General features: G+C 37.5%; 1 protein-coding gene and 1 pseudogene across 3 annotated transcripts in view; one reads left to right on the top strand and one right to left on the bottom strand.

Moving 5' to 3' along the window:
• The window catches only part of ORC4 (origin recognition complex subunit 4), a 92,968-nt gene that overhangs the window by 32,582 nt on the left and 32,634 nt on the right, over positions 1-27,752 (top strand). For 2 of the 3 annotated variants that reach the window (XM_072613165.1, XM_072613166.1), the window contains exons 2-4: positions 806-877; positions 15,448-15,524; positions 15,804-15,894. In XM_072613165.1, coding sequence (XP_072469266.1) covers positions 821-877; positions 15,448-15,524; positions 15,804-15,894 — 225 coding nt within the window. In that variant the 5' untranslated portion in view covers positions 806-820. The remainder of the gene's footprint in view (positions 1-805; positions 878-15,447; positions 15,525-15,803; positions 15,895-27,752) is intronic. The other variant, XM_072613167.1, reaches the window with a different exon arrangement.
• On the bottom strand, positions 9,657-14,888 carry LOC140503220 (GTP-binding protein 8 pseudogene; annotated as a pseudogene).

Consider the following 27,752-nt stretch of genomic DNA (forward strand, 5'->3'; position numbering starts at 1 on the left):
GGCCAATAATTGTCTTTTAAAATACCTACATATTAGAATTAAAATTGCTACATGAATATGAAGACATCATTAATACAGTTATACATGACCATTCATTACCCACTCCTACACATTGAAATCAATGAGGGGAAACCAGACTTAGTTGATATATTAGCTAGGAATGTTGTGCCCCTGATGAACCATGCTCCCTTCCTCCTGACAAAACAAGGATGGACTCAGGGTACAGAATTGTGTGTGTGTGTGTGTGTGTGTGTGTGTGTGTGTTTGTGCTTGGAGTGCATGCCAAATGTGGGAATGTGTTTTGCTTGCTTACGCATATTTTTTAGAAGTCCCCCTCCCCTCAATGGGGAAGATGGAGAAAGACAAAATAGATTTTTGTTTAATATTTTAAAAAACTAATTTAAAATAGAAATTTGTGATATAAAAACATAAAATTAATTTAAAAAAAAGACCAGAGTTTTCTTCTCTTTAAACAACTGTAAACTTTTCCTTTATTTTAAACATGTCTCTGTTTCTTTATAATTTTTAAAGTGAATATCTTTGTTTTTTTTCTCTTGAAACTTAGTGATCAGTCAAAAAGACATTATGACACTTGGCACTTATTGGCGGTTATTCAGGCGCTATACTAGGTTTGAGGTCTCAGACAAAAATGAAAATACTCCCAAGCCCTCAAGAGCTTACATTCTGGGTCTTAGCCTAGTATAGTTAGCCCTGGGACTTTACTAATAGAACAAAATAAGGACAACAGAATACACCATATTTGTGGTACCATAATACATGTTTTTTCTTTTTTTTCTTTTTAAAGATCTGAATTGTCAAAATGAGCGGTCGTAAATCGAAAAACAGCAACCTAAAACATGGAGAGTGTATTTCACAGGTTAGTGCATGTGTTGAAATTAGTATTCATTTAACAACATCTATTGATAACCTTGAACTTGTGTCACGTTTTTAGATGATGTTGGGTATCTTATCAAGAGAAATTATTTGTACACAAATAATTTTAAGACACGTGAGTAATGTAAAGTTATATAGTATATTAGATGAGAGAAAATATATTTTAGAAGATAAGGAAGACACAATGGAAGTGTTTAGCTAAAACAAAAAAAAAAAAGGCTTATTCGTGCTGAACTCTATAGGTCTCTTAAAGCATCCCAGGGGGGCATTAGCTTTTTTGGCTAATTTATGACTTAATTTATGCATGCCAAGTTTCTGATTCACTAAAATTCACAGAAATTGTTTTTCATAGAAATTATTATCTAATCACTTCTCCTTTACATTTTTTCAGACTAAATTTCATCTGAAAAAATTGTCCTCTCTAGATATTTCTGGATCCAAACTGTCAACATCTGTTAGGTTATCTATCCCAGCTTTACACATGTTAAATGGTTAATACATAATTATTAAAATAAATCGTGGCCTCGATTGAGCACTGCTTCTTGACCTGCAAGAGCAACTTGATATATCTTAGGTACATTTCTCAACTTTTTTTAATGTTTGTCATAGAACAAAGTCATGTAGCCATATTTAATTTCCTGGTAACTTCTATAATTCTGGAACAATTCTGTTTCTTAATATACAAGTGTATTTAGCAGATTTTCTCAGTCCCTCAATAGAGAGCAGACTAAAGGTTCCCTAAAATAATTTTTTTTTATCTCCATAACATTTTTTAGGAGGGTGAATGTTTAAACCCTGATGAATGCTCTCATATTTCATAAGCATGACTGGGCTATTTCTGACAAAAAGTTTGGTATAGTCTTGAATAAAAAAGAGACTTTCATTGATAAAAATTGTTTTTTCCCCCTCTCTTCTGCCCATAATGAATGTTTATTCTTCAAAGAAGCATTCAGCAGTTGTTGTTTTTCTACTCTTGTTGTTCTTGCAACTTTAGGAAGCCTACACCAACAGAGAAATCATTAACTTTCAAACAAAATTAGTAATTCAATATACATAGAAAGGGAAGGGAACAATCATTTATATACTACCTACTGTGTGCCAAGGGGCATTTAGGTGGTGCAGTGGATAGAGCACCAGTGCAGGAGTTAGGAGGACCTGAATTCAAATCTCACCCCAGACACTTGACACTCACTAGCTGTGTGACCCTTGGGCAAGTCACTTAACCCCAATTGTCTCATCCTGGGTCATCTACAGTCATCCTGATAAATATCTGGTCACTGGATTCAGATGGTTCTAGAGGAAAAGTGAGGCTGGTGACCTGTACAGCCCTTCCTCACTCAGAAACAAAGTCAAGTGCAAGTCATGTCATCATTTCTCTGATGGCATGGTCTTCTTTGGCAACGAAGGACGAACACACTCTGTATGCCAAGCACTGTGCTAATAAGCCCTTTACAAATATTATCTCATTTGATCCTCACAATAATCCTGAATGGTTGAAGCTGTTACTTTATGTTTTTATTCTCACTTTATAATTGAAGAAACGGAGGCAGACAGGTTAAATGACTTGCTCAGGATACTTACAGCTAGTAAGTATCTAAAATCACCTTTGAACTCATGTTATCTTAACTGCAGGCCCAGCACTCTAGTCACTGCACCATTGTGCTGCCTAAGTAGTAGGACAGGTGAAAGTATTTTACATGAGACTGCTTTCTTTTTTAAATATAAGGTCAGCCTGTTGCTTTCAAATCTGATCTTGTTTTTGCTTCTTTCTGGCCTTCTCTTCATTTTTAAAAATGATTCTTCGTTGACTCACTTTTCTTTTCTTTTTCTTCTGTACACCTGCCCTGTCCCATCTCCTTCCCCCCCCTTAAAAAAAAAAAGAAACTCTTGCAACTAATACTTAAGTAAAATAAATTCCTACATTGGCTCTCAACAAAATTATGTGTCTTATTTGTATTTTGAGTTCATCAACTCTGTTAAGAAGTGATTAGTAAGTCATTTCCCTTCATAGAAACCATAAAATTTAAAACACAAAAAAGAGCAATAAAACCCTATTCTCACATGAAATCCAGTGCTCAGCTGACAGTTGGGAAAAATTCTTATTTCATCTCATCATGATCAGACTGTCTGGCAATATGTACAGAGTAATTGTGGGAGTTGTACCTGTATATAATTTATAAATAAGTATGCACACATTGTGTTTTGGGGTGTGGGGGTGCTCACTTTTTACTAATAAGGGTATGGGTTGAAAAACTTTGGAGACCACTGCTAAAGGGTGATAAAATCTCTCTCCAAATACAAAAGATTATTAGACAAGGGGGCATGAGTGGCAAATATTGAACTTCTACCCAATCCAACACCTACAGTCAGCCTTTGAAACATAGAACTGAGAAAAAAAAATCAATACAGATGCTGAACATTAGAAAATGGGGGTTTGGATTTGACTCTGAATGAATGAAATTAGGCTTAAGTATGCCTCTGGATGGCTATTAGTGAAATTGCATACAAATAGAATCTTTACAGTGGCAAATAACTAATAATAAAACCTTATCTCATTTGAACCTTCCAACAGTCCCTACATTCCTTCAATATTGCCTATTCTAGGAAGCCTTTCCCAACCTCTCTTAATTCTGGTACCTTCCTTTGGTTAATTATTTCCCATTTGTCCTGTGGATAGCTTATTTGTAAATATTTGTTTGCTTATAGTCTCCCCAAGTAGATAATGACCTCCTTGAGAGCATGGACTGCATCTTTTCCTTTCTTTGTATCCCCAGTGCTTAGCACAATGCCTGGTACATAGTAAGCACTTAATAGATGCTTATTGAGTGACTGACAAGAAAACTGAGGTTCAGAGTTGTTAAATGACTTTCATGGTCACAAATCCAATAATTATCAGAGGCTGTAATTGAATTTGAGGCATTGTTACCCCAGGTTCTCAAAGTCTAACATCCTACTTAGCTTACAGTGCTTCTCATTTTAGTAAATAGTTGTTGAGGTCCAGAGAGAACTTGCATCTATTGTATTCAGAGCTTTATGTTTTTGGGAAAAAAAGTTTTACTAATAGATTTCCTCAAGTTTCATGGAGCTCAGAGTTTTCAATGAAGGAAAACAACAGCAACAACAAAAAAAAATGATGCACATCAGTTAATGCATTAGAATGAGTACTATGTAAGGAGGCAGCTAGTTGGTGCAGTGGAACGAGTGCTGGACCTGGAGTCAGGAGGACCTGAGTTCAGGGTCAGTGTCAGAACTTGCTGGCTATATGACCCTCAGCAAGTCATTTGACCTGTTTTTCTCAGTTGCCTCCTTTGTAAAATGAGTTTCAGAAGGAAATGGTAAAGCACTCCAGTATCTTTGCCAAAAATACCCCTGAGTGGGGCAAGAAGTGGACATCAACTACTGAGTGATAATAACAACAAATTTTGTGATGCTTTACAGTAGAAGCTGGGAGGATCAGTAAAAACTCTATATAGATTAGAGGTTCTTAATCTGGAGTCCATAAATGTAAAAAAAAAATTATAGCTATATAAGTATAATGGTTTCCTATATAATGGCATATATTTTATTTTACTCATTTAAAATATTCTAGTGAGAAGTTGCCAAGGTTAGGGTTCTCATTCACAAAAGTCTTTCAGCAGTCAAATCTGTCACTTCTCTCACTATCCCACATGTAATTCTTTCAGGACTAATTCATTGAGGATAATTAGTTATTCTTTTGCTAGCCTTACTTCATTTGGAGGGACATATATGAAAGCAAAGCTGTTTTTGTTATGTCCTTTACTATTTAGAAATGAGTTTGCTGGGAAGAGAAAATAGTAGCCAAATGGGAATTGAGTAGTTCTTATCTAACTTCCTTAAGCAACAATATTTTCCCTTTGATCTTCTTTTTGCCCTCAGTTTAAGTTTAAAAGCCCCTTTTTGTTCTTGGAACTCTGGGTTCATTTGTAATATTAGAACTCTGCTAACTCCCATTATTGAAATCTACTACATTTTAGTATTCATCATCATTCTTAAGGTTAGAGGTTTTTAGTTTTTTTAATTTTCCTACCCCCTTGAGCCCATTCCATTAATAGAATTTTAGGCACGAGTATCCTACATAATCCTTCTCTGAAACCTTTTAAACCTGCCTCCCCAGCTCTAGAGTGTATATTAGACTATAGCTATATTTTTTCATTTTGTGATGAAATATGGAATAGAATGGTCGATTCCACATCCCAGTTTCTATCATTTCTACTTCAGCAACCTCCTGGTTGATTAGATTGAAGTCTAGAACAACAGTACCCTTCGTTTTTTCCTCCACCTTTTGAAGAAAGTTGTAACTGAGAACATAGGCATTTATATATTATACGTTCTTGCCACTGCATAATGCCAGTCTAGATTTGAAACAGATTGTAGAGTCTCTTTAATATACATGACTAAAAAATTTGGATCTCGATCTTAGGCAGTTGAAGTTAAAGAAAGAGCAGTTGAAGGCTATCAAATACAGGGAGAAATGTGATTAAAAGTTATCCTTTAAGTGTTCCCCAAGTTTTCAGATGACAAAATTAGAACTGTCTATAATCATATGAAAAAATGCTCTAAATCAGTATTGATTAGAGAAATACAACTTAAAATGACTCTGAGGTACCACCTCACCCCTATCAGAATGGGTAATATGACATAAAAGGGAAATAAATGATAAATGTTGGAGAAGATATGGGTCACTAATGCATTTTTGTTGAAATTATAAACTGTTCCAGCCATTCTAGAGAGCAATTTAGAACTGTGCCCAAAGAGCTAAAACTGTGCCAATATATAGCAGTGCTAGTACTAGGTCTGTATCCCAAAGAAATCATGAAAAAGGTAAAAGGACCCATGTACAAAAATATTCATAGCAACTCATTTTATGGTGGCAAAGAATTGAGGGGATGCCCGTCAATTGGGGAACAACTGAACAAGTTGTAGTATATGAATGTAATGGAATACTTTTGTGCTATAAGAAATGATGAGCAAGCAGATTTCAGAAAAACCTGGAAAGACTTACATAAACTGATACTGAGTGAAGTGAATAGAACCAGGAGAACATTGCACACAGGAACAGCAGCGTTGTATGATGATCAGCTATGATAGACTTAGACTTAACTCTTCTCAGTAAAAGAATGATCCAAGACAGTTCCAAAGAACTCATAATGGAAAATGCTATCCACATCCAGAGAAAGAACTATGGAGTCTGAATGTAGATCAAAGCATGCTATTTTTGCTTGTTTTTTGTTTTTTCCTTCATATGGTTTTTTTTCCCTTTTGTTTTGATTCTTTCACAACATGACTAATATAGAAGTATATTAAACATGATTGTACATGTGTGACTTTTATTAGATTGCTTGTATCTTGGGTGGGGGAGGCCAGGAGGGAAGGAGGAAAATTTAGAACTTAAAATTTTAGAAAAATGAATGTTGATAACTATTTTTACATGTAATTGGAAAAGAATAAAATACTTTTTAAAAAAGATCTAAGTGGTAGCACTGTACAAGATAGATTGGATTAGTTAGGAAGGTGGCAAGGATAGATTGGAAGCATTGTAACCATCTAAACTTTATGGCCTTGTGACCCTAAACATGAGTGGTGGCAGTAGTCATATAAATGGCATCATAAATTCATAACAGTGTGAAGGAAGAAGAGATGGAATTTGGTTGAGAGTAAAGTAAGAGGAAGACATTGTTTAAAAAAAAATCAACTCTTCAAGCTTTCTGAATGAAATTGTGTTGGTAACAGTAATAGATTGTTTTAGTGGACCAGGGAAATAAGTGGACAATACTAGGATAAATGAAGCTTAAGAAGGACCTGACTGAGACTTAAGAGTGACAAAAAAAATACCCCTGAATGATATTCACAGTAACCACATGGGCATCATTTTAAAAATTTAAGGTTGTTAGCATCTTATGTCAAAGGAGGATTCAGTGGGTAAAAGCAGTGGAAATCCTTAGAACTGACATGAAAGGTTCACCAGATATTAAGAAGAAAACATCCATAAGAATGCAGAATAAGCAATAATCAGGCCCTGATAACTAAGCAGAAAGTAGCTCCTGTCCTTAAGAAGCTTAAAACTATAATAGAGGAGACACTATATACATACATACGTACATACATAGTATAAATATATTACATGGAGAGTAGATGGAAGACTTAAGAAAACAGATATGAGAGAGGAAGGTTTTCTAGTCGTGGGGGATAACCATTGAAAAGGCATAGCACTAGAAAATAGAAAATTGTGTGAGGAACAGCAGACAGACCAGTAGGACCAAACTGTATTGTGTGGGAAGGAAAATAATGTGTAAGAAGATTTGGAAATAGAGGAAGGGGCCAAGTGGTGAAGAACTTTAAAAACCAAAACAAATAGTGGTATACATTTGATCCTGGACATAATAAGGAACTTCTAAAATTAATGGAACACTTTAGAAAGACCTCTTTGGTGCCATGTGGAGAATGGATTAAATTGGGGAGAAACTTGAGGCAACGGGACCATTTACTAGGATGTTGTAACAGTCCAAGTGAAACTTAATAAGCACTTAAACTTGGTGGTAGCTGTTTGAGTTGAGAGGAGAGGATATGTCCGAAAGATATCATAAAGGTGACAACATTTGGATCTTTGAGATAAACGGAAATGAGGTTGATACCAAGGTGTCAAATCTGGATAATGGAGGCTGGTGATGCCCTCAGTAGTAGGCAGTAGAGAAGTTTGGGGGAAAGATAACAATGCCAGGCCCTTTGCTTAGTGTTGGGGTTATAAGAAGAGATAGTCCCTGACTTCAAGGAGCTCACAATCAAATGAGGAAGACAAGTAAACAAATATTTACAAGTAAGTTATATATAGGATAAATAGTTAATAATGAACGGAGTCAAGGCACTAGAATTTAGTGGGATTGGGAAAAGCTTCTTACCTGGTAGCCTTTTAGGCAAGACTTGAAAGAAGCCAGAGGGGGCAGTAGACTAAGATAAGAGATAACATTCCAAGTATCAGGGACAGTTAGAGAAAATATCCAGATGGATTGCCTTCTTCTAAGAACAGCAAGGAGGCTACTATCACTAATAGGGTACATGGAGATGGTTTTAGGAGGATGTATAAAAAAGACTGAAAAGGTAGGAGTGAAGGGGTTAAGTTATGAAGGACTTTGAAAACCATGTAGAAAATGTTTTATTTGACCTTGAAAGTAATAGGGAGCCACTGGAGTTTACTGAATACTGAGGTGACATGGTCAGACCTCTGCTTTAGGAAAATCACTGTGGCAGAAGAATAAAGGATGAACTAAGCAGAGACGTGTGACAGATAGAGCAAACAGCAGTCTCTTGCAGTAATCCAGGGTTGAGGCATGGTAAGGAAATTTAAGAATTTTCATTATAGAGATGGTATGGGAGCTGATGGGTTCACCAAATGAAAAAGTAAAAGGGAGAAGAGGGCCTATGACAGAACCATGTGGGACACCTGTGGGCTAGAAGATGTGATCTGGATCAGGATTCAGCAAAGGAGACATTAAAGGAACAATTAGGCAGAGAAGCAGGAGAGGGGTGTCCCAAAAGTGGAGGAGAGAGTGAGCAACAATGTCAAAGGCTGTGGGAAAATGAGATTTGAGAAAAGGCTGCTGAATTTGGCAACTAAGATACTGTATCTTTGAAGAGAGTAGATTTGGTGGAATAAGACTGAAAGCTGGATTGTAAGAGGTTAATAAGAGAGTGAAAGGAAAACAGGGATGCTGTAATAGCTGTGCTTTTCCTGGAGTTTAGCCATGATGGCCAGAAGAGATGTAGGATGATAGCAGGATTAGAAAAATCAAGTGAGGTTTTTTTTAGGATGACAAGACATTGGGAATGTTTATAGGCAGTTGGGAAGGAACCAGTAAACGGGGAGATTGAAAGTAAGTGTTTAGAGTGGGGATGACAGAGGGGAAAATCTGTAGACAGAATGGAATGGGATTGCTTGAACAGGTAAGTGGGGTGGGAGTAAACATCTAATCATGTGAAACAGGTGAAGGAAGAGGTATTAGCAGAAGGTATACATGTAACATGAGATGAAGATAGGAAAAGAGGGAGCTCATGCTGAAGGTAAAGCATTATTTTTTTCTATATGGCTTCCAAAGGAAGTTTGAGAAGGAATGAAATGATTTTTGGAAGTGTAGATGAGTTGATCTTTTTTTTTTTTTTTTGGTGTGAGAATTGTAAATTTTTTTATTATTTATTTTTAGTTTTCAGCATTCATTTCCACAAAATTTTGAGTTCTAAATTTTCTCCCCATCTCTCCCCTCCCCCTACCCCAAAACGCCTTGCATTCTGATTGCCCCTTCCACCTATGTGCCCTCCTTTCTAACACCACTCCCTTCCCTTATCCCCATCTTCTCTCTTGTTCTGTGGGGCAAAATAAATTGCTATACTTCATTACCTGTATTTTTCATTTCTCAGTTGTACACAAAAACAATTCTCAACATTTATTCCTAAAACTTTGAGTTCCTACTTCTCTTCCTTCCTCCCTCCCCACTCATCCTCACTGAGAAGGCAAGCAATTCAATATAGGCTGTATGTGTGTAGTTTTGCAAATGACTTCCATAATAGTCATGTTGTATAAGGCTAACTTTATTTCCCTCCATCCTATCCTGCCCCCCATTTCTTCTATTCTCTCTTTTGATCTTGTCCCTCCCCAAGAGTGTTTACTTCTAATTGCTCCCTCCTCCCATTTGCCCTCCCTTCCATCATCCCCCCCACTTATCCCCTACTTTCCTGTAGTGTAAGATAGATTTTCATACCAAGTTGAGTGTGCATGTTATTCCTTCCTTGAGCCAGATGTGATGAGACAAAGCTTCACTTTTTCCCTCTCACCTCCCCCCTTTTCCTTTCCATTGGAAAAGCTTTTTCTTGCCTCTTCCATGAATAGGTAATTTGCCCCATTCCATTTCTCCCTTTCTCCTCCCAGTATATTCCTCTCTCATCCCTTAATTTCATTTTTTTAGATATGATCCCTTCCTATTCACCTCACCTGAGAAAAGTTTCAAGAATTACAAATATTATCTTTCCATGTAGGAATGTAAACAGTTCAGCTTTAGTAAGTCCCTTATGATTTCTCTTTCCTGTTTACCTTTTCATGCTTCACTTGATTCTTGTGTTTGAAAATCAGATTTGCTTTTCACCTCTGGTCTTTTCATCAAGAATGGTTGAAAGTCCTCTATGTCATTGAATGACCATTTATTCCCTTGAAGTATTATACTCAGTTTTGCTGGGTAGGTGATTCTTAGTTTTAATTCCAGTTCCTTTGACACCTGGAATATCATATTCCAAGCCCTTCCATCCCTTAATGTAAAAGCTGCCAGATCCTGTGTTATCCTGATTGTATTTCCACAATACTTGAATTGTTTCTTTCTAGCTGCTTGCAATATTTTCTCCTTGACCTGGGAACTCTGAAATTTGGCCACAATATTCCTAAAAGTTTCTCTTTTAGGGTCTCTTTCAGGAGGTGATTGGTGGATTCTTTCAATATTTATATTACCCTCTGATTCTAGAATATCAGGGCAGTTTTCCTTGATAATTTCATGAAAGATGATGTCTAGGCTCTTTTTTAGATCATGGGTTTCAGGTAGTACTATAATTTTTAAATTGTCTCTCCTGGATCTATTTTTCAGGTCAGTTGTTTTTCCAATGAGATATTTCACATTATCTTCCATTTTTTCATTCTTTTGGTTTTGTTTTGTAATTTCTTGGTTTCTCAAAGTCATTAGTTTCCATCTGTTCCAAGCTCATTTTTTTTTTGTTATAAGGCCCCAAATTTTATTGAAAATCTTACTGTATTAAAATACAGTTAAAATACATGATAAAGTATAGGCATACAAGTACATACTGTTCCAAATATGCTGCTTAAAAAGCAAACCCTTTTGAACAATTCTGCTTTGTAGTATTTCTAAGTATATATAAAAATGTGTTTTAAACAAATAAGACCAGTGAATCCAGTGTGTTCTTAAAGGATGTGCCTGCCACAAAACTCAGCACACCTTGAGACTTCCACATTCTCCAGCTTCTGCTCAGGTTGGTTGCCTTTTGTTATAGGTTTGGTATTGAGGAGGTCATGACAGTTTCAACCATGGAGTTGTGCAAAGCTGATTACTGTTGTAAGTTCTGGAGAAGTAAATGGGGGTGGAAGAAGGGGGCATGAGGAAGTGGAGGAATCCCAATGCCTACCTACAGGGAGGCCCTACTATCTGCAAGCCCTTTGTTCTCAGCTTAATCAACAATCTATGACTTCTCATGAAAAAGTAAACTGACCCATGAGCAAAACAAGTTAAAGTTTCAACTTGTTAAAAAGATAATAACTTTTCAAAATAATTGTTCTGACTTGAACAGCAAGATTAGATCTCTTATAGACTCTTCACAGGCATCAAGGTAATTTCCAAAATAATAGTTCTGAATTGAACAGCAAGATTAGATCCTTTATAGCCACTTCTCAGGCATTAAAACTGGGGCGGAGATTACTTTGGGAAGATGCAAATGGTCCTCTTGCCATGGTAAAGATAGACAACATCTAAAGCAGTGCTGATGTTCTGGTTGACACAGGCCAGCCTTTTGAGTCTTTAGCCAAGCTATGAGCTATTGAAGTGAAGCTTTCCTGTTATATAGGCTATAAAGCATCTCAGAAGATGGATTCCAGAGTATGTCACAGAACTGACAGGGAACATCTGAGGAAAGCATCCCTGGGTTTGAGTATCAACAAATTCTTGGATCTGCAGAACTTGTTTTGCAAGATAACCTTTGGAAGCTTTGTCAATTTTTGTTAACACCATCACATAGGGTAATGCAAATTCTTCACACATTTCTATAGCAATATTATCTGCCTTTTGAATCCCAACAATACCATCTACCAACAAAAACGTTCTCATCAAATTTGGCCATTCTTTCAGATAAGCTTCTACCATGCCAACAAGATCCTTAGGTGCTTTAAAACCGTAACCTGGCATATCTATCAATATAAAATATTTTCCAACTTGGAAAAAGTTCATTTTCTTTGTGTGTCCCGGCTTTTTTGAAACTGTGACTTCAACTTCAGAGGCCAGGGAAAATAAAGCCTTTATTAGGGATGATTTTTCCAACGTTGCTTCTTCCTATAAAGCAGACCTCGGAGCGGGAGGGGGTGGGGGCGTGGTCAAGGGGCTCTGCGCTACTGATGTAGTCAGTCCAGCAGCGGGGCACCGAGCAGAAGGCGGTCTCGGCTCTCACCATGTCTTCCAGACTCGGGTGGAATGCCTTCATGTGCAGCTTGGTGCTCACCCCGGGGACCATGCAGCGCTCCAGCTCCTACAGCAGGAACACCAGACTGCTCTGCTGCCTCTTGGGCAGGCAACGGCTGTGGGCTGAGCTGCCTTCGCGCCCGCGGGCCAGCCAGTGTGCTCCATTCTAATTTTGAAAGAACTACTTTCTTCAGTGAGCTTTTGAACCTCCTTTCATTGGGCTAATTCTGCTTTTTAAAGCATTCTTCTTATTGGCTTTTTGGACCTCTTTTGCCAATTGAGTTAGCCTATTTTTAGAGGAATTATTTTCTTCACGGTTTTTTTGGCTCCTTTAGCAAGCTATTGACTTGCTTTTCATGATTTTCTTGCATCACTCTCATTCCTCTTCCCCCCCCTCAATTTTTCCTGCACCTCTCTCACTTGATTTTCAAAATCCTTTTTGAGCTCTTCCATCATCTGGGACCACTGCATATTTATTTTGGATGTTTTGGAAGCAGAAGCCTTGACTTTTAGGTCTTTCTCTGATGGTAAACATTTTTCTTATTCATCTGAAAGGATGGGAGAGAATACCGGTTCACCAAATCTTATTTTTTTTCCCCTTTTTTGGACATTTTTCCAACCAGTTACTTGATTTTTGTCAAGAGTAGGGTATACTCCAGGGACCTGGAAGTTCTCAGTTTCTCCAAGGTGACACAATCAAGGGAGAGGAGTTTACTTCCTGCTCTGACTAGAGGCTGAGCACCAGATCAACTGCTCATTTCCCCCAGGGGTTTTAAGCTGAGCCCCTCCAACAATGGATCCTGGCTGCTGCTGCCGCCACTGCTGCCTGGGGCCAGGGCTAGGGGAGGACCCTGCTCCCTTCTCGCTCTGGTTGAAAAAGCCCTCTCACTGACCTTTGGCACCTGTAGGTTAAGGGATCTTCCAGCTGCTGCTGGGGATTCTGTTCCCAAAGACTGCTCCTTGGGGCGTGGGGGGGCAGGGCAAGGCTGGGCTAGGCTCCGCTCCCTGTTGGCTTTCCAGGTCACCTGGGCTGAAAATCCCTTCCACTCTGTTGTTCTGTGGCTTCTGCTGCTCCAGAATTTGTTGAGAGTCTTTCTTTACAGGTATCTTATGGGCTGTGGGGGAAGAGCTTGAGTATGTGCATCTTTCTACTCCACCATCTTGGCTCTGCCCCCAAGTTGATCTTTTAAATTACTGTAATTGACACATCCCTATCATAAATTTTCTCCTGAAATGTTTCTAAGAAGTACTAGTGGTAGTAGTACTGATTAGAAATTACTTACCTGCAGCCATCCTGGAAAGCAGTTTGGAATTTTATTTGCAAAGAAAGTGCCTAAAATGTCTATATTCTTTGAGTCAAAAATTCTTCATACCCAGAGGAAGTTAATTTTTTTTAAGGCATAATTTTGTATAAGTGAAGAACTGGAAACATATCGTTTCCCCATTCATGAGGGAAGAGTTAAACAAGTTATAGTACATCAATTAATAGAATACTACTGTAAAAAAATTAATATGATTTAATACTGAGAAGCATGGGAATATTTGTAAGAACTGCTGATGCAGAGTCAAGTAATTAGAACCATGAAAATAGTATATACACAATGGCTAAATAATATACGTGGAAAAAAATAACAAAATAATTAAAATGTTACATTCTGAAATTTTAATGACTAAGCTTAAATCCGATGATATTAATAGAAATAAAGGTAATTTCCCCCAGTTAGGAGCCTATGGTTGTGAAAGTCAGCACATAATGTCAGAATTTGTGATGATATGTTAATTAATTATGCTGAACTGAGTTTTTTTTTATTTTATTTTTTTGTCATGAAAGAATAGTTCACTGGGAGGAAGAGAATTACAGATATATTGAAAAAATTAGATAATTTAAAAATGAGTTAATAATTAAATTTTAGTTTAAAAGCTTGCCCAGTGATTTTTTTTTTTATCCACTAAGGAAGATACCCTTATCCTCAACTCCTTATCATAACTTAAAAATTGAAAAGTTTTATATAAGGTGAGGGATTGGGATCTAGTTCTAAAGTTCTTTGTTTTATTTTGTAACATAAACATCTCTAATGCTAGAATCTGTTTTAAAAAGTTGATTAAGCCATCTGCCAAGATTGGGTAGTTGAGTGTCAATGAATGCTTCTTGTGCTCTGTCAACTATTCACTTCTGGAAATTCCTTGTTCCTTTCAAACACCCAGTTTTTTTGATGATAATAGTGGCTAGAATGGAATAAAAAACATCTTTTAAGTCTGACCAGGCTAGAACTTCATTGGCCTCTTTGCGTGAAATATTAGATGAATGACTTTGTCTTGGTAAATTTAAACTGGATGAGGATACAATATACTTTTAAAATATTTTACAGTTTCATTGACATATAGTTGGCATGCTGATGTATCTGTAAAGCGAAGTGAGATATGCAGTAATTAACTTAACCAGCATTAGTTTAGAGCTCACCTCTGTGTCACCAGTCACATTTGGTTGATAGTGTTTGGGCAAAAAGAAGGTTTTTTCTCTCTTGTTTTGATTTTGCTATTTTTTATTTCTGCCTTCTTACAGTAATTTATTTCTTTTACCCAGGAACCCTGAGGGTCTTCCTGGCCCAGTTTGATTTTTTTTTTTTTAATTAAAGGGGCCATCACTTCAGTAACTTAAAGAATCCTACTCATTGAATGAGTGTGTCTCATTCAAAGTGAAATTGTGATAATACCTTGACCTGAAGTGGCCAGATCTCTCATTGCATCCTGGGCCATTTCCAGTTATCCTGATGAATATCAGGCCCCTGGACCCAGATGACTCAGGAGAAGAAGTTGAGGTTGATGACTTTGCATAGCTCTCCCTCACTCAAATCAAAGTAACCTGCAAGTCATGTCATCATCTTGATGTCATGGTCCTCTTCAAGAACTAAGGACAAACACAACTGCCTTCTTAGAGTATCCTTAGGGTCTTCCTTAATACATCTCTTAGAATACCAAAAAGACCAAAAATAATTCTTTTCCAAGTCCATGAAAGGAAAAAGTAGCCTCATGATTTTTTTTTTAGCCTCATGATTATTAGCAAGGGTTGTTTTGGAGACAAAGGAAGTTTGGAAGAATAAGGTAGCTCGTAGCATTTTAGAATTGTAATTTTTACCAATCATTTAACTCTTTGATATAGTTAAAGAAATAGATTTACAAAGGGTCATTAGCTTGTTCAAGGCTTAAAAATGGAATTACTGGCACCTAATTCTGGGCGCTTAGTACATTTCTTAGTACATTTCCAAATTTTGTTTATTGCCAAAAATATATTTAAATTTTTCCTGCTATTTTGTAGGTACAAAAAATTTTACGTGAAAGATTTTGTCACCAGATTCCAAAGGGTAACCTATTTGGAGTACAAGCACAGTACAGGTAAGAAAAGTATTGATAGTCTTACATATGACTCATTTTTATACTTTTGATTAGAACAGTAAAATTGAAGTTTTCTTATCTTGGTCACTGCCAAAGTTTTTTGACTAGTACTACTCTTCCTACCTCTTCTTGGTATTAAAAGTATTGAGGCTAAAATTATCACTGCATTTCTACTTAAATTGTTGGGTTTTTATTTTGGTTTTTGTGGGTTTTTTTTTTTCCTTAATGCTGTTAGAACTTGATAGGTCTTCTCTTTATTTGTACCTTTTATACTTTCAGACACTTAATTGAGCTGCTAAAACGAACAGCTATCCATGGAGAAAGTAACTCTGCACTAATTATTGGACCCAGAGGATCAGGAAAAACTATGGTAAAAATTTTAGTTTTTTAAAAATGAGTTCCCCTATCCCCCCATCCATGAAAAGGTGGATTGAAGCTTCTCATTATATTCAAAAGTCAGCATATCTTCAGTGTGATTTTTCTCCCTCATTCTACAGATTTTCCTGTTTTCTTATATTGGTGCTTTAAAAGTTTCAACCTACCTGCTTGCAAATATTTAATTGCTATCATTTGTTTATTCCGTACCATCCTGTCTTCTCCAACAGAATGCCCCCTTAGGCATTCCTACTCTTTCACTTCTTTTCAGTCTCTTCTTCTACTCACTCTTTTCCTACTACTTACAAACATGCCCTTGTTGTTCCTATCCTGAAAAAAAGAAAAAAAAAACCTCTCTCTTGATCCTTAAAACCTTGCCAGCTGTTGTGTGATTTTTCTTCTGCCCTTTGTAGCTAAACTCCTCAAAAAGCCATATCCAATAGGTGCCTTTACTTTCTCTTCTCTCACTCTCTTCTTAACCCCTTCAATCTGGCTTCTGACCTTATCATTCTACTGAAAACGCCCTCTCCAAAATTATTAACGATCTACTAATTGCCAAGTCCAGTGGCCTTTTCCCAGTTTTCTTTCTTCTTGATCCCTTTGCAGGTTTTGACGTTGTTGATCACTTTCTCCTCCTTGCTATTCTCTTCTCTCTAGGGTTTCAGGACACCACTCCTGATTTTCTTCCTTACTGTCTTGTTGCTCCTTCTCTGCTTCCTTTGCTAGATCCTCTTCTAGATCACACCATCTGTCTGTTGGTATCCCTCAGTGCTCTGTCCTGAGTCCTCTTCTTTTCTCCACTCTATACCAACTTCACTGGGTAATCTCATAGGCTTCCATGGATTTAATTACAATTTTTATGCTGGTGGTTCTCCAATCTACCTTTCCTTGGGCTCTAGGCATTTTCTCTGGCTGTTCCCCATGACTAGAATTCTTTACCTTCTCAACTCCAACTAACCTTTGTAGCTTCTTTTAAGTCCCAACTTAAATCCTATCTTTTTATAGGACTCCTCCTCTAGTTCCTCTTTATTTCAGTGCTTTCCCTCTTTTAATTATTTCCTATTTATGCTGTACATAGCTTACCTTGTATATATTTATTTTCATGATGTCTCTCCCATTAGATTGTATTATCCTTCTCAAGGTCAGGGACTGTCTTTTAACTTTGATTTTATTCTTAGTTCTTAGCACAGTGTTTAGCATATAATAGGTGCTCAATAAATATCTGTTGAATTGAATTGTTTATCTGTATCTCCATTAGTCTATTCCATTTAGGCCATCCTGTGTATCATGTGTATATGCATTTATTATATATACTTATACACTTGTACTACATACATATGTGCATCTCTGGGTTTAGGCTGGCTGGCTAGGTACTCTGCTTCCTGGGTTTAAGTTTATGATGCCTGGCTGTTATCTGGCCCTGTTCCCTGTTCCCAGTACTGGCTTATCTCTACTTAGTGCTTCTAAAGCATTCTCTTAGTCATTTTGTGAAGTCTTGGATTAAAAGGAGTAACTGATAGCTGTTTCCCTTTCTGGTTCTTTCTGGTGAATTTTTAGAGCTTTGCTGGGATGCTTGTGGAAGATCAGGACTCTTTCAGGTCTTAATCTTTCCACCACTCTCTAGATCTGCCTCAGATTTCCATCATTTCTTATCTTCTGATTAAATTAGCTTTCTTATCTCTTCTTCAATTTGTTGATTTTTCTTTTTAGTTAATTCTACAGCAACTATTTCCTAATGTTTTTCCTTTGAACTGTATGATACTTCTACTCATTGGGTACTAAATAGAATTATGTAGAATAGCCTGGAAACTAACCACCATTTATACATAATACAGTATTAATGGGACACAATGTACTGAGTTCTAGGGAACAAACATGAAAATAAATTTTGGTAATAGACCATTTTTAAATCATTGTATAACTACTTAATAGCTGAAAATAGCTTCATTTGTATCAGGCATTTTAGTAAAGGCTTCTTACATATGATGCACTATCCTATGGCAATACAAATAAAGGAAAAAAGATAACTTCCTCCTCTCAATGAGGTCCCAAACTCATGGAGGAGACACTATACAAATACCTATGCACAAACAAGCTGTGTACAGGATAAATTGGAAATAATCAACATGGAGAGGGAGACCTATAGAAGGTAGGATTTTAGCTGGGACTTGAAGGAAAATAGGGAAGTCAGAATGTAGAAATGAGGAAGGAGAGTATGTAGGTATCAGGGACAGCAAGCAGAAATGCCCAGTCTGAAGATGGAATATCTTGTTCAAGGAACCCATTGTCACCAGATTGCCGAGGATGTGGAGGGGAGAAGTTATAATAAGAAGACTGAAAATAAGAAGGGGTCAGGTCATGAAGGACTTTGTCTTAAGTAGAAAATGATATTGTCAGATCTTTACTTTAGGAAGATCACTTATGCAACTGACTGGAGATTAGAGTAGACTCTCACAGTGCTTTATAAATTGTGGGTCAAGACTCCATATGGCAGAGGTGGGGAACATAGGGCCTCAAGGTCTTCAAGTACAGCCCTTGAAGTAATCCAAACTTCAACTCAGGGGGCCACACTTGAGGACCTAAAAGGCCATATGTGGCCTTGAGGCTGCAGGATTCACCCCCCCACACCTACCCCCCCACCAGCCATATGAGGTCATGACCACAGTTTATGAAGAGGTCACAAGTGGAAAAAGTTTAAAAAGCCCTGGATGAGAGTGAGAATTTTGGCAGGAAAGCCAGCAGAGTATTAAAGCAGTCTAGGTCTGAAGTGATAAGTGTCAGAAGAGAGAAGGGGGTATATATGAGAGCTCTTTCAAAGGTTGACTTGAATGGTTTTGACAATAGATTAGATAAGGACTGAGAGTAGAGTCAAGGATGACACTTAGGTTTCTAAGCCTGGAGAACTGAGAGAGGATGGTGGTACTCTCCACTGTCATAAGAAAGTATACGGGGGAAGATAAGGAATTCAGTTTTGGATATTTTGAGTTTTAGATGTCTATGAGACATTCAGTTTGCTATATTTAATGAACAGTTGGGAATGTCAAACTGCAGATTAGGGCTAAGTAGATTTGAAAATAAAGTTAAATAATATAAAGAGATACATGTGTTTAATGGGCTGACCTGGATGAAGATACAACAAAGACTGGAAAAGAGTGTTCAGATAGGTAACAGGAGAACAAGGAGAGAGAATCATGTCACTAAAACCTCAAGTGAAGAGAGTATCAAAGATAAGAGGGTGATTGACAGTGTTAACAATCTGCAGAAAGGTCAAGAAGGATATATATTGAAAAGCAAAAGCCTTTTAGATTTGACAGTTAAACAATTGTTAGTAATTGTGGAAAAAGCAGTTTCATTTGAATAATGCAATTGGAATGTAGACTGTTAAGATAATGACAGCAATTGCAAAAAGCCTTCTCTATACTTTATAATAACCTAACTTCTATTTTATAGGTAGGTTTTGTAGTGTTAAAAAGTGTCACCAATCACAAACCTCTTGAGAACAGGTAATCCATCTCTTTTCTGGAAAGATACACTAGGCAAAGTTGGTTGTAAGATATATCTCATTTTCCTTTTTTTCAAAGAGATGTTCTCATCAGTGAATTCTTTTTTCATAATTTTAAAATTATTGGCCAGTTTTTCTTCTATTTCCTTCTTCAGCTGTTCCAGGAGAGCTGCTTGCAAGCAGTTCATAGTCCCTTCTGAAGTTTCAGATGGAAGTACAGTCTCAGCTCTGACCTCTTCGGTGTTTGTGTTTTGGTCCTTATCCCCATAGAAAGATTCTATGGTTTTTTCACCCTTCATCTGCTTTTTCTTGTTCATGATGTTGACTGAGTGTCGTGGCTTCTGGTTCTTTCAGTCAGAAGCTACAGAACTTTGTGTTGAGCTGATGTGTGAAAAAGCTGAGAGCAGGTTTTTGTTTTTTTGTTTCCCCAATCAACCTTGGGGTTAGCTTGTTAAGTGTGTGGGAGGAGTGGTCTGGTCACAGGAGATCTCCTCAGCTGAACTGAGGCAAAGGCAAGCTCAGGGGATGGTGATCCCAGCTTCCCTATTGTCTTCCTGTTTCCCTTGGAGTGCTGAGGCACGCCTAGATACTAAAGTGTGTTCCCACTTCTCCTGGGGCTCCTCTCCTGGCGCTGAGGCTTGCCTGGGTCCTGGTGTGAGTTTTCTCTGCCCTGGGTCTTCTATCCTTCAGGTTTTCCTCCGCCACAGTAGAGGAATCCCCCTTAGCTATTTTCCTAGCCTCAGGTGTTATGAGACTACTGATCCCCTCTGCTGTTCCTGCTGATCCAGGATTTTTCTGGGGAAATATTTTATGGTTCTTTCACGGTCATCAAGGGGGAAGGAGAGAGCTTTTACTGATCACTCCGCCATCCTGGCTCCCAGAAGTCCAAGTAGGTGACTTACTGATGTTTAATCTTTGGGCTGAAGGTCTCAGGAGCTGCTGCGCTGATATCTGGCGCTCAAAGGCTCTCACTGGGTCGGCTAGGCTTGTCTCTGGCTCTTGGGTGCTGCTCTGCCAGTTCCGCCCGCTTGCTTGGGTTTCCCAGGCCCCTTCTGCTCCCCTGCGCACCGCTGTGCGCTGGGGGCTCACCCCGTGGAACAGATCCTTCCTGTGGACCTTACAGTATAACCTGGGCTCTGAATCCATCACAATCTGTCTCCCACTGGATTCTGCACCTGCAAACTTTGATCAGATTCTCCTTTCAGAGGTATCCGAAGGAGTTTGTCCAAGAACTTAGGCGAGTCGTTGCTTTCACTCCGCTGTCTTAGACACTCCACACAGTAAATTTAGTTTAAATTTGCTATAACATTAGGCATGTGACGTATCGGACAGAGAGTTGTCCTCAGAACCAGGAAAACCTGGCTTCAACACTTACCTTTGGCATGTATTTGTGACCCTGTGTTCTTCTTAATTCCCTAGGCAAACTCTCTTAAGATTCTGAGTTATAGAGAAAGTGCTGACCTGCATGGCTGATGAAATCACAAGTCCAAGATTTTTATTTCTGTTTTTACCCAGATTGGACATCCTTAACTCCCTCAGAATAATTCACATTGACTTTATTTTTTGTTAATGTAGTACAACAATCATATTTTATTTTCTGGGTTCCCTCCTCTCACCTCTTCCTCTCTCCCATACTTCCCCCCACTCACCCATCAACCTTCAGATCTGTCCCTAAATCCAGTATTATTATTGGAATCTATTGTCTCTAAACCCTTCATTTACCCAACCTCCCTTTTTCCTACTTATTTTTTTCTTACTGATCTTTGTATTTATAAAATCTAATAATGTGGGCTTTAATACATTTCACCAATCAGTGACACTTTCTAAAGTATGATCTTCTTGAATCTTGAAAATTCTTTAAATGTTGAAAGTTTAGGTGGTGTAACCAAAAAGAATAATCGTCATTTTTTAAGTTAGAGATTGTGTTTTAGAGTTTATGTAGTATAAAAGATTATCTTCAGGATTTCATTTTTTTTTTATTTTTGGTCTAGACATGTGATTTCACAAGATGACATGGTATTAATACACCCAGATATAACCACAAGAAGATTAACATGTCACCAGCTTAGGAAGTGTAGAAATTTTGATTGAATTAGGTGTCCCTGGGTACGCAATCTTTGAAATAGTTTTAAAATAAAAAAATAAAATTGGAGACTTCATTTATAGACCAGAGCCTCCAGTGGAGTGGAATGGGCAGTTTATTTTTTCTTTTTTCCCTCTGACTGTTGGAGGAGCTAAGTGGCAGCCCTGGGGCTCTTAAGGGAAAGAGGATAGAGAGTATATGTTCCCTTCTGCCTTAGAAGTGCTATTGTATCCTTAAAGTTTGTACCCATTCTTTTTACAGATTCCATATGTATTAGTAGGTGAATGCATCTCAGCTTTATGGGGAAGATAATTTATACCAATTGTTACTATCTGATTCCATTAAATTTCTTTGCTTCGAGCTAATTGTCTATTGATATGACTGTTAGTAGGAAGCACACCATTAAGGAGTTGAACTTAATAGGAGTAGGATCCAAGAATAGGTGTACACAGAGTTCTTTCAAACTTGCACTAATTGCCATCCAACATACAGACATACAGATCAACATTGATCATTGTTTCTGATGTGAACTCTGTTGTTTATTAGTGTTATTTTTATTTGCATTATTATAATTTTTGTGAGTGTTATTCTACTGGCCATGCAGTAGTTGACATATAACTTCCATGTTTCTCAGAATTAGTTTACATTTGTTGTTCCTTATTCAAACAAGAATATTTTATTGCAGTCATATACATGTTCAGAACAGAGCTCATCTTCTCCTTTCCTGCCTCAACTCTCTACATGCCTGTTCTGAATTTCCTATTTTTCTTCAGGGTACCTTCTAGTCACTTAGGTTTGAAACTTCAGTCACCCTCAGCTCCTCACTCTTTCTTATTTCACAGATTCCATTCAGTGCCACATCCTTACTATTCTAACTCCACATCCTCTTTCTTATCCATCTACTTTCTTCTACAGCCAGGGCCAATTAATGCAACTATTGAAGTCCACAAAGGCAGTATGTTTTCAGATTTTCACTAGTTGAAAGTATAATTATGTAAAACATAGTAGGTGGTTGTAGCACCTTGGAAATATGCAGTTGGAATTTGAATTCAAGTACTTCACTTGTTGGTCCTAATTACACCTAGCCATAAACTGTCCATTCCCTTGCTTTAGACTGTCGTCCCCTGTAGACTTCAGTATTGTCTTAATTGTTCTTCCAGGGTGAACAGCATGAATTTTCCTGTGTCAGCGTTCCATCCTTTACAGCATTGCTGAAGTAATTTTCTTCAAACACAGATGCAGTCATTACACACACGCACGCACGCACGCACACACACACACACACGCTGTCCACCACCACCACCACCCCCCAGCCCCATGTGTACTCCTTTCACCTTTACCTCTCAGAAAACTTACTTTGCTTCAGCTCAGCTTGGCTGCTACTTTTTGCATGAAGCCTTTACTGATCCTCTCAGCTTCTTGGGACTTCCCCCACACCAAAAAAGGACTTTATATGTATACTTATTACATGCACGTATTATCTTTATTCTCCAAATGACAGACATAAATGTTTCCAGGTATTTTTATTACTACTACTACTACTGCTATCACTGCTGTAAATGTTTTGAAACCTTTGTTTTTTCTTTTACCAATTTTGGTGTGCCCCATAATGGGATTATTGGTTCAAAGGCTATAAATAGTTTAGTAATTTTTCTCACATAGTTCCAGTGTTATTTTCTATGTAAAGGTGAGTTGTCATTATTGCTGTTTATTTGTGGCTTGTGCAAGGAAAACAATGAACTAGTGCTCTTATTTCATCATTATGGAAGCTTCTGTTTGTAAAATCTCCATCTCCATACAGATTTGCAACTCTGAATCTCATCCATATAATAACTAACCCAACTTCTCTCTTACAACTTGGATTTATCTCCAGTATATATGATGGTCTGAATAATTTCTCCTTATTGTTAACTTGACAGAACTAACTTATCTGAGCCTGCTTCCTGCTTTAGGGGTCTTAGTTCCTTGACCCTGTGGTCTCTGGAGTAATAAAGACTCAGTTTCTTTATTGGAAAAGACTTCCAACTTTACCTCTTTTTTGCCTATGGTTCAGAAGACTCAGCACTTTATCCTTAGCCCTTATTCCTTGGCATCCTTATGTTTAGCCCCAAGGCATACTCTTAGCTGGTTAGACTGACTTCTAGTAGAATAGTAGAAAATAAACTCAGAAAGCAGTTGAGGCTTTTTATATCTACTTGTTATTAGTTCCTCTAGACATCTTCGGTTCAAATTCTAGTTCTTAATAGGCCTATATTTAACAATATTACAATAATAATACTTGTTCTACTGACTTCATAGGGTTGGTGGGAAAATATTTTGAAAAATGCTATAAATATATATATGTTTAATACCCTTATTTGGCCAGTTTTTTTAATATGGAAATCCATGAATATTTATTTACCATACTTGGCCCAGTAATAGGACCTATATAAATAAATACTTACCTTATTTCTCTCTACTCTTCAAGGTGTTGTTTCCCAGTAAGTAAAGAACAGCTTTTTCTTCACTCAATATCATTCTCCTATTTTTGTGCCTCTACTTTTGCTCTTCGCCTTCCCTTGTACCATTGACCCTCTGCCATACCCTTATCTCATCAAGAGATGTGAAATGTATCATATAAAACAGAATGTTTTTCCAAAGAGATCCAAAAAAAGTGTTATTGTTAGCTTTTTTCCTAGGTGGAGCTATTGTGCTGTCTCAGATAATCTTAATTCTTATGAAAACTTTTATTTTTTATCCCTGAAGCCTAGTAACTGCCAAGTGCCAGAAAGGGACTTTTTAGTTCTAGTTCTCTCTTTTACAGTTTAGAGCCTTATTTTCCTGACTAGTTCAGTGTCTGGCCAAGGATTTTTAACATGACTAAAACATAAAAGTATGTAATGTATACTCATGACAGAGGTAAAATGAATTCTGTCTAGAAATAGAGGTTGCAACCCAAGGACAAAGGACTTTCAGTGTGAAACCCAGGAGTCTATACTTTATCCTAAAGCCAGTAGAGAACCACAAACGTTCTTCAGGATGGGAGTGACATAGTCAGTCTTGTGACTTATTCATGAATATAAATTTTGCAGCTGTGGAAAGGATGGATTGGAATGGAGAGACATCAGAGGCAGGAAGACCAAGTTTGGAGCTGTGGCAATAGTCTAGATCAGAGATGTCAAACTCACCTCTATGAACCGGATTGAAATGTAAATGGGAATAAAAATACAATACAACATGTAATTTATGGTTTTCTAAGTCAGTATAGGGCTCATATGCTCTTTGTTTAGACAAAACTGGTCTAGTTGAGAGTTGGTGGGTGTTTAAATTAGAGTTGATCATATGTGATTAAAAAGATTTGAGTATGGGAGATGTAGAATCAACAAGTTTAAAAATTGATTTGGAGTACATGGTGTGAGAGATAATCAGGAAGAGGTCCAGGTAGTTCTGAATCTATAAATGTGGATTGAGCATGTAGGAAGGCAGTTATTGAGGAGGAAGTGGAGAATTCCAGAAGTTGAGGCATGGCAGAGTGGATGATTGAAGTTGCTGGAGAAGACAGGAGGGAATAGGATCACATGCACATGTAGAGAGTATGACCTTGGCTAGAAGAAGGTCCTCTTTATTGTCAGAAATTTTGGGGAAAAGGAGAGAAGAGAGTAGGGGATAGGTCAGAGGTTTTTGAGATGAAGAGAAGGGAAGAAGAATGAGTTTTCATTGAATGGCATCAGTTTTTCCAGAGAAGTAAAAGGTGAGGTCCTTAGCTAAGAGAGGAGGGATTTGAAAGTATACAAGATCTGAGAGGAATCATACCAAAATAGCACCATCAGTCTTAAGATGTAGGCCCAGTTGTGTCACCAGGATGACCCCCTGGTACCATCCCTCCCCCAATTTTATCTCCTCACAAGAATATCACAAGAGAGTGATTAATGCCTGGTACTTTTTTCTTCCTATCACCAGTACATCTCAGAGACCGAGTTTTATTTTATCTATGACCTGCAGTACTGTCCCATCACAATTTCCAACTATCTATTTCCTTGCTATTAATCATTCTCCAGCTCTATAAGAGAAAACTCCAACTCATACCTTCTACTCTATTTTGTTAAACCCCACCACATCCATGTGCCACTTTCAACTTCACCAGGCATTCCACTGTGTCTTTTGGAATTCCCATTCCATAGTGAATAAGCTTCCCTTCATCCTGGTTCTTTTTTCTGAGTCCTTCCATAAACCAGTCCTTGGCAAGACCTGACTTTCCCATGTTGATACTGCATCCTTGACTCTTTTATCACTGACTATACCTTTATATAGATAGACTAGTACTATGGGAGGTGGGTGGAATACTACTCCTTGTTCTCGTTGTCACTTCCTGACTTTCCCTTTACAAATGTCAGTCTAAAAACATCTCTTTCTTTGAAGCTCACAGTATGAAAATTTTCCACCCAATCTAAATAGTGGCTGTTATACCAGGTCTTTTTCTCTCCTTTCTCAAGGGGTTCAGCACCTGATCACTCTGTGGTAGGCTGAAACTTGGAAGGGAGAAGAGTTCATAGATGTTTTTGAAGAACAGTGTCCAACTCAGAGAATGAAAAGTTTCATTGTATTTCTCACTAGTCACAGCACATGTAGAGTACTATCCTTAGTTTGGGCATCCACATTGGTAGAGGAAAATGGAACCTATGGCAGATGCAGAAAAGGGAGGATGGGGGCTAGAGGTCTAGAAATTGTCATATGAGGAATATTTGAAGGAACTTGGAAAGTTATCTTTTGTGCACAAAAGAGAAAGTAATGAGGGACTTGATAACTGCCTTAAAACGTAGTCGCATAGAACTGGTCTAACCATTTGGGAAAGCGGTTTAGAACTATGCCCAAAAAACTGTTTAATTATGCTGTCCCTTTGACCTAATGTACCTGTACCTGGCATAAAACTTAAAGAAATCAAAAAAGAGGAAAAGGATCCTTACATACAAAGTTATTTCTAGCATTATTTGTATACAAAATTATTTATAGCAGCTCTTTTTATAGTAAGAAAGAATTGGAAACTGAGAGAATATCCATCATCTCATGTTCGTCCTTTGTTGCTGAAGAAGGCCATGCCATCAGAGGAATGATGACATGACTTGCACTTGACTTTGTTTTGAGTGAGGGAGGGCTGTGCAGGTCACCATGGGGAATAGCTGAACAAGTTATGTTATTTGAATGTGATAGAATACTATTATGGTTCTAAGAACTGATAAAAGAAACAGAAGAAACATGCGAAGACTTGTATGAACGTCAGTGCAAAGTGAATTAAACAGAACTAGGAGAATAATTTATACAGTAAAAGCAGTTTTTAAAAAGATAGTCAATTCTGAAAGCTTAAGAAATCTAAGCACAATGACCAACTATCGTTCCAAAGAATTCATAATGAGACATTGTCTATCTTCAGATAGAGGATGGACTCAGAATACAGATCTTAGGCATATTTTCTCTTTTTTCTTTTCTTTCTTTTTTTGGGGTGGGGGGAGATTTCTTTTTCATGCCTGTACATACTGGTAATGAGCTAAGTTTTTCTTTTCTCAGTGATGGAGGGAGAGAATTTGGAACTAAAAATAAAATTGTATTTTAAATAAAGATTGTCAAACGGAAGAGGGATTCTATTTATACTCTTTATAATTCAGAAGATGTGATTAGAACCAATAAGTAGAAATTACAAGGAGTCCGATTTTAACTTAGATTGAGTTTTCTAATATCAAAAAGGTCTGATATTGTACACAGTGCTCCATACATGTGAACCTCCTCCCTCCTCAACCCCTGCCCTGCAGAAGAGTCTAGGAGTGACTTTTTCTTATTTCTTTTGGGGCAAGCTTATTTATAATTTTGCAATATTCATTTTCAGTTTTTTGGTGATGGTTCTATTCATTTATGTTGTTGTAGTCATTGTGTATATTGTTTTCCTGCCTCTGCTTACTTTACTTTATTGGTTTCTAGGTCTTTTTATGCCTTTCTTCATTCAGTTTGTCTACCATTTCTTATAGTGCAGTAATATTCCTTTTCATTCATCTACCATAGTTTGTTTAGCAATTCCTCAATCAAAGGGTGTCTACCTTGTTTTCAATTCTTTGCCATAAAAATTCTTCCACAAAAGTGCATCTTTAAATACTAATAATTAGAGTCTTTATTTTTCAGTTTCCTCATTAGGTTATATGCCTAGCAATGGAATTTCTGGTACCTGATGATTTCTAAGTTTTCTTTCAATTTGAATTTTTTTCTGACTGTTTTTCTTCTTTAGTAGACATAAAGCTGATTC

Source organism: Notamacropus eugenii, chromosome 5 (genome assembly GCF_028372415.1).
Source record: "Notamacropus eugenii isolate mMacEug1 chromosome 5, mMacEug1.pri_v2, whole genome shotgun sequence".
Taxonomy (NCBI): domain Eukaryota; kingdom Metazoa; phylum Chordata; class Mammalia; order Diprotodontia; family Macropodidae; genus Notamacropus; species Notamacropus eugenii.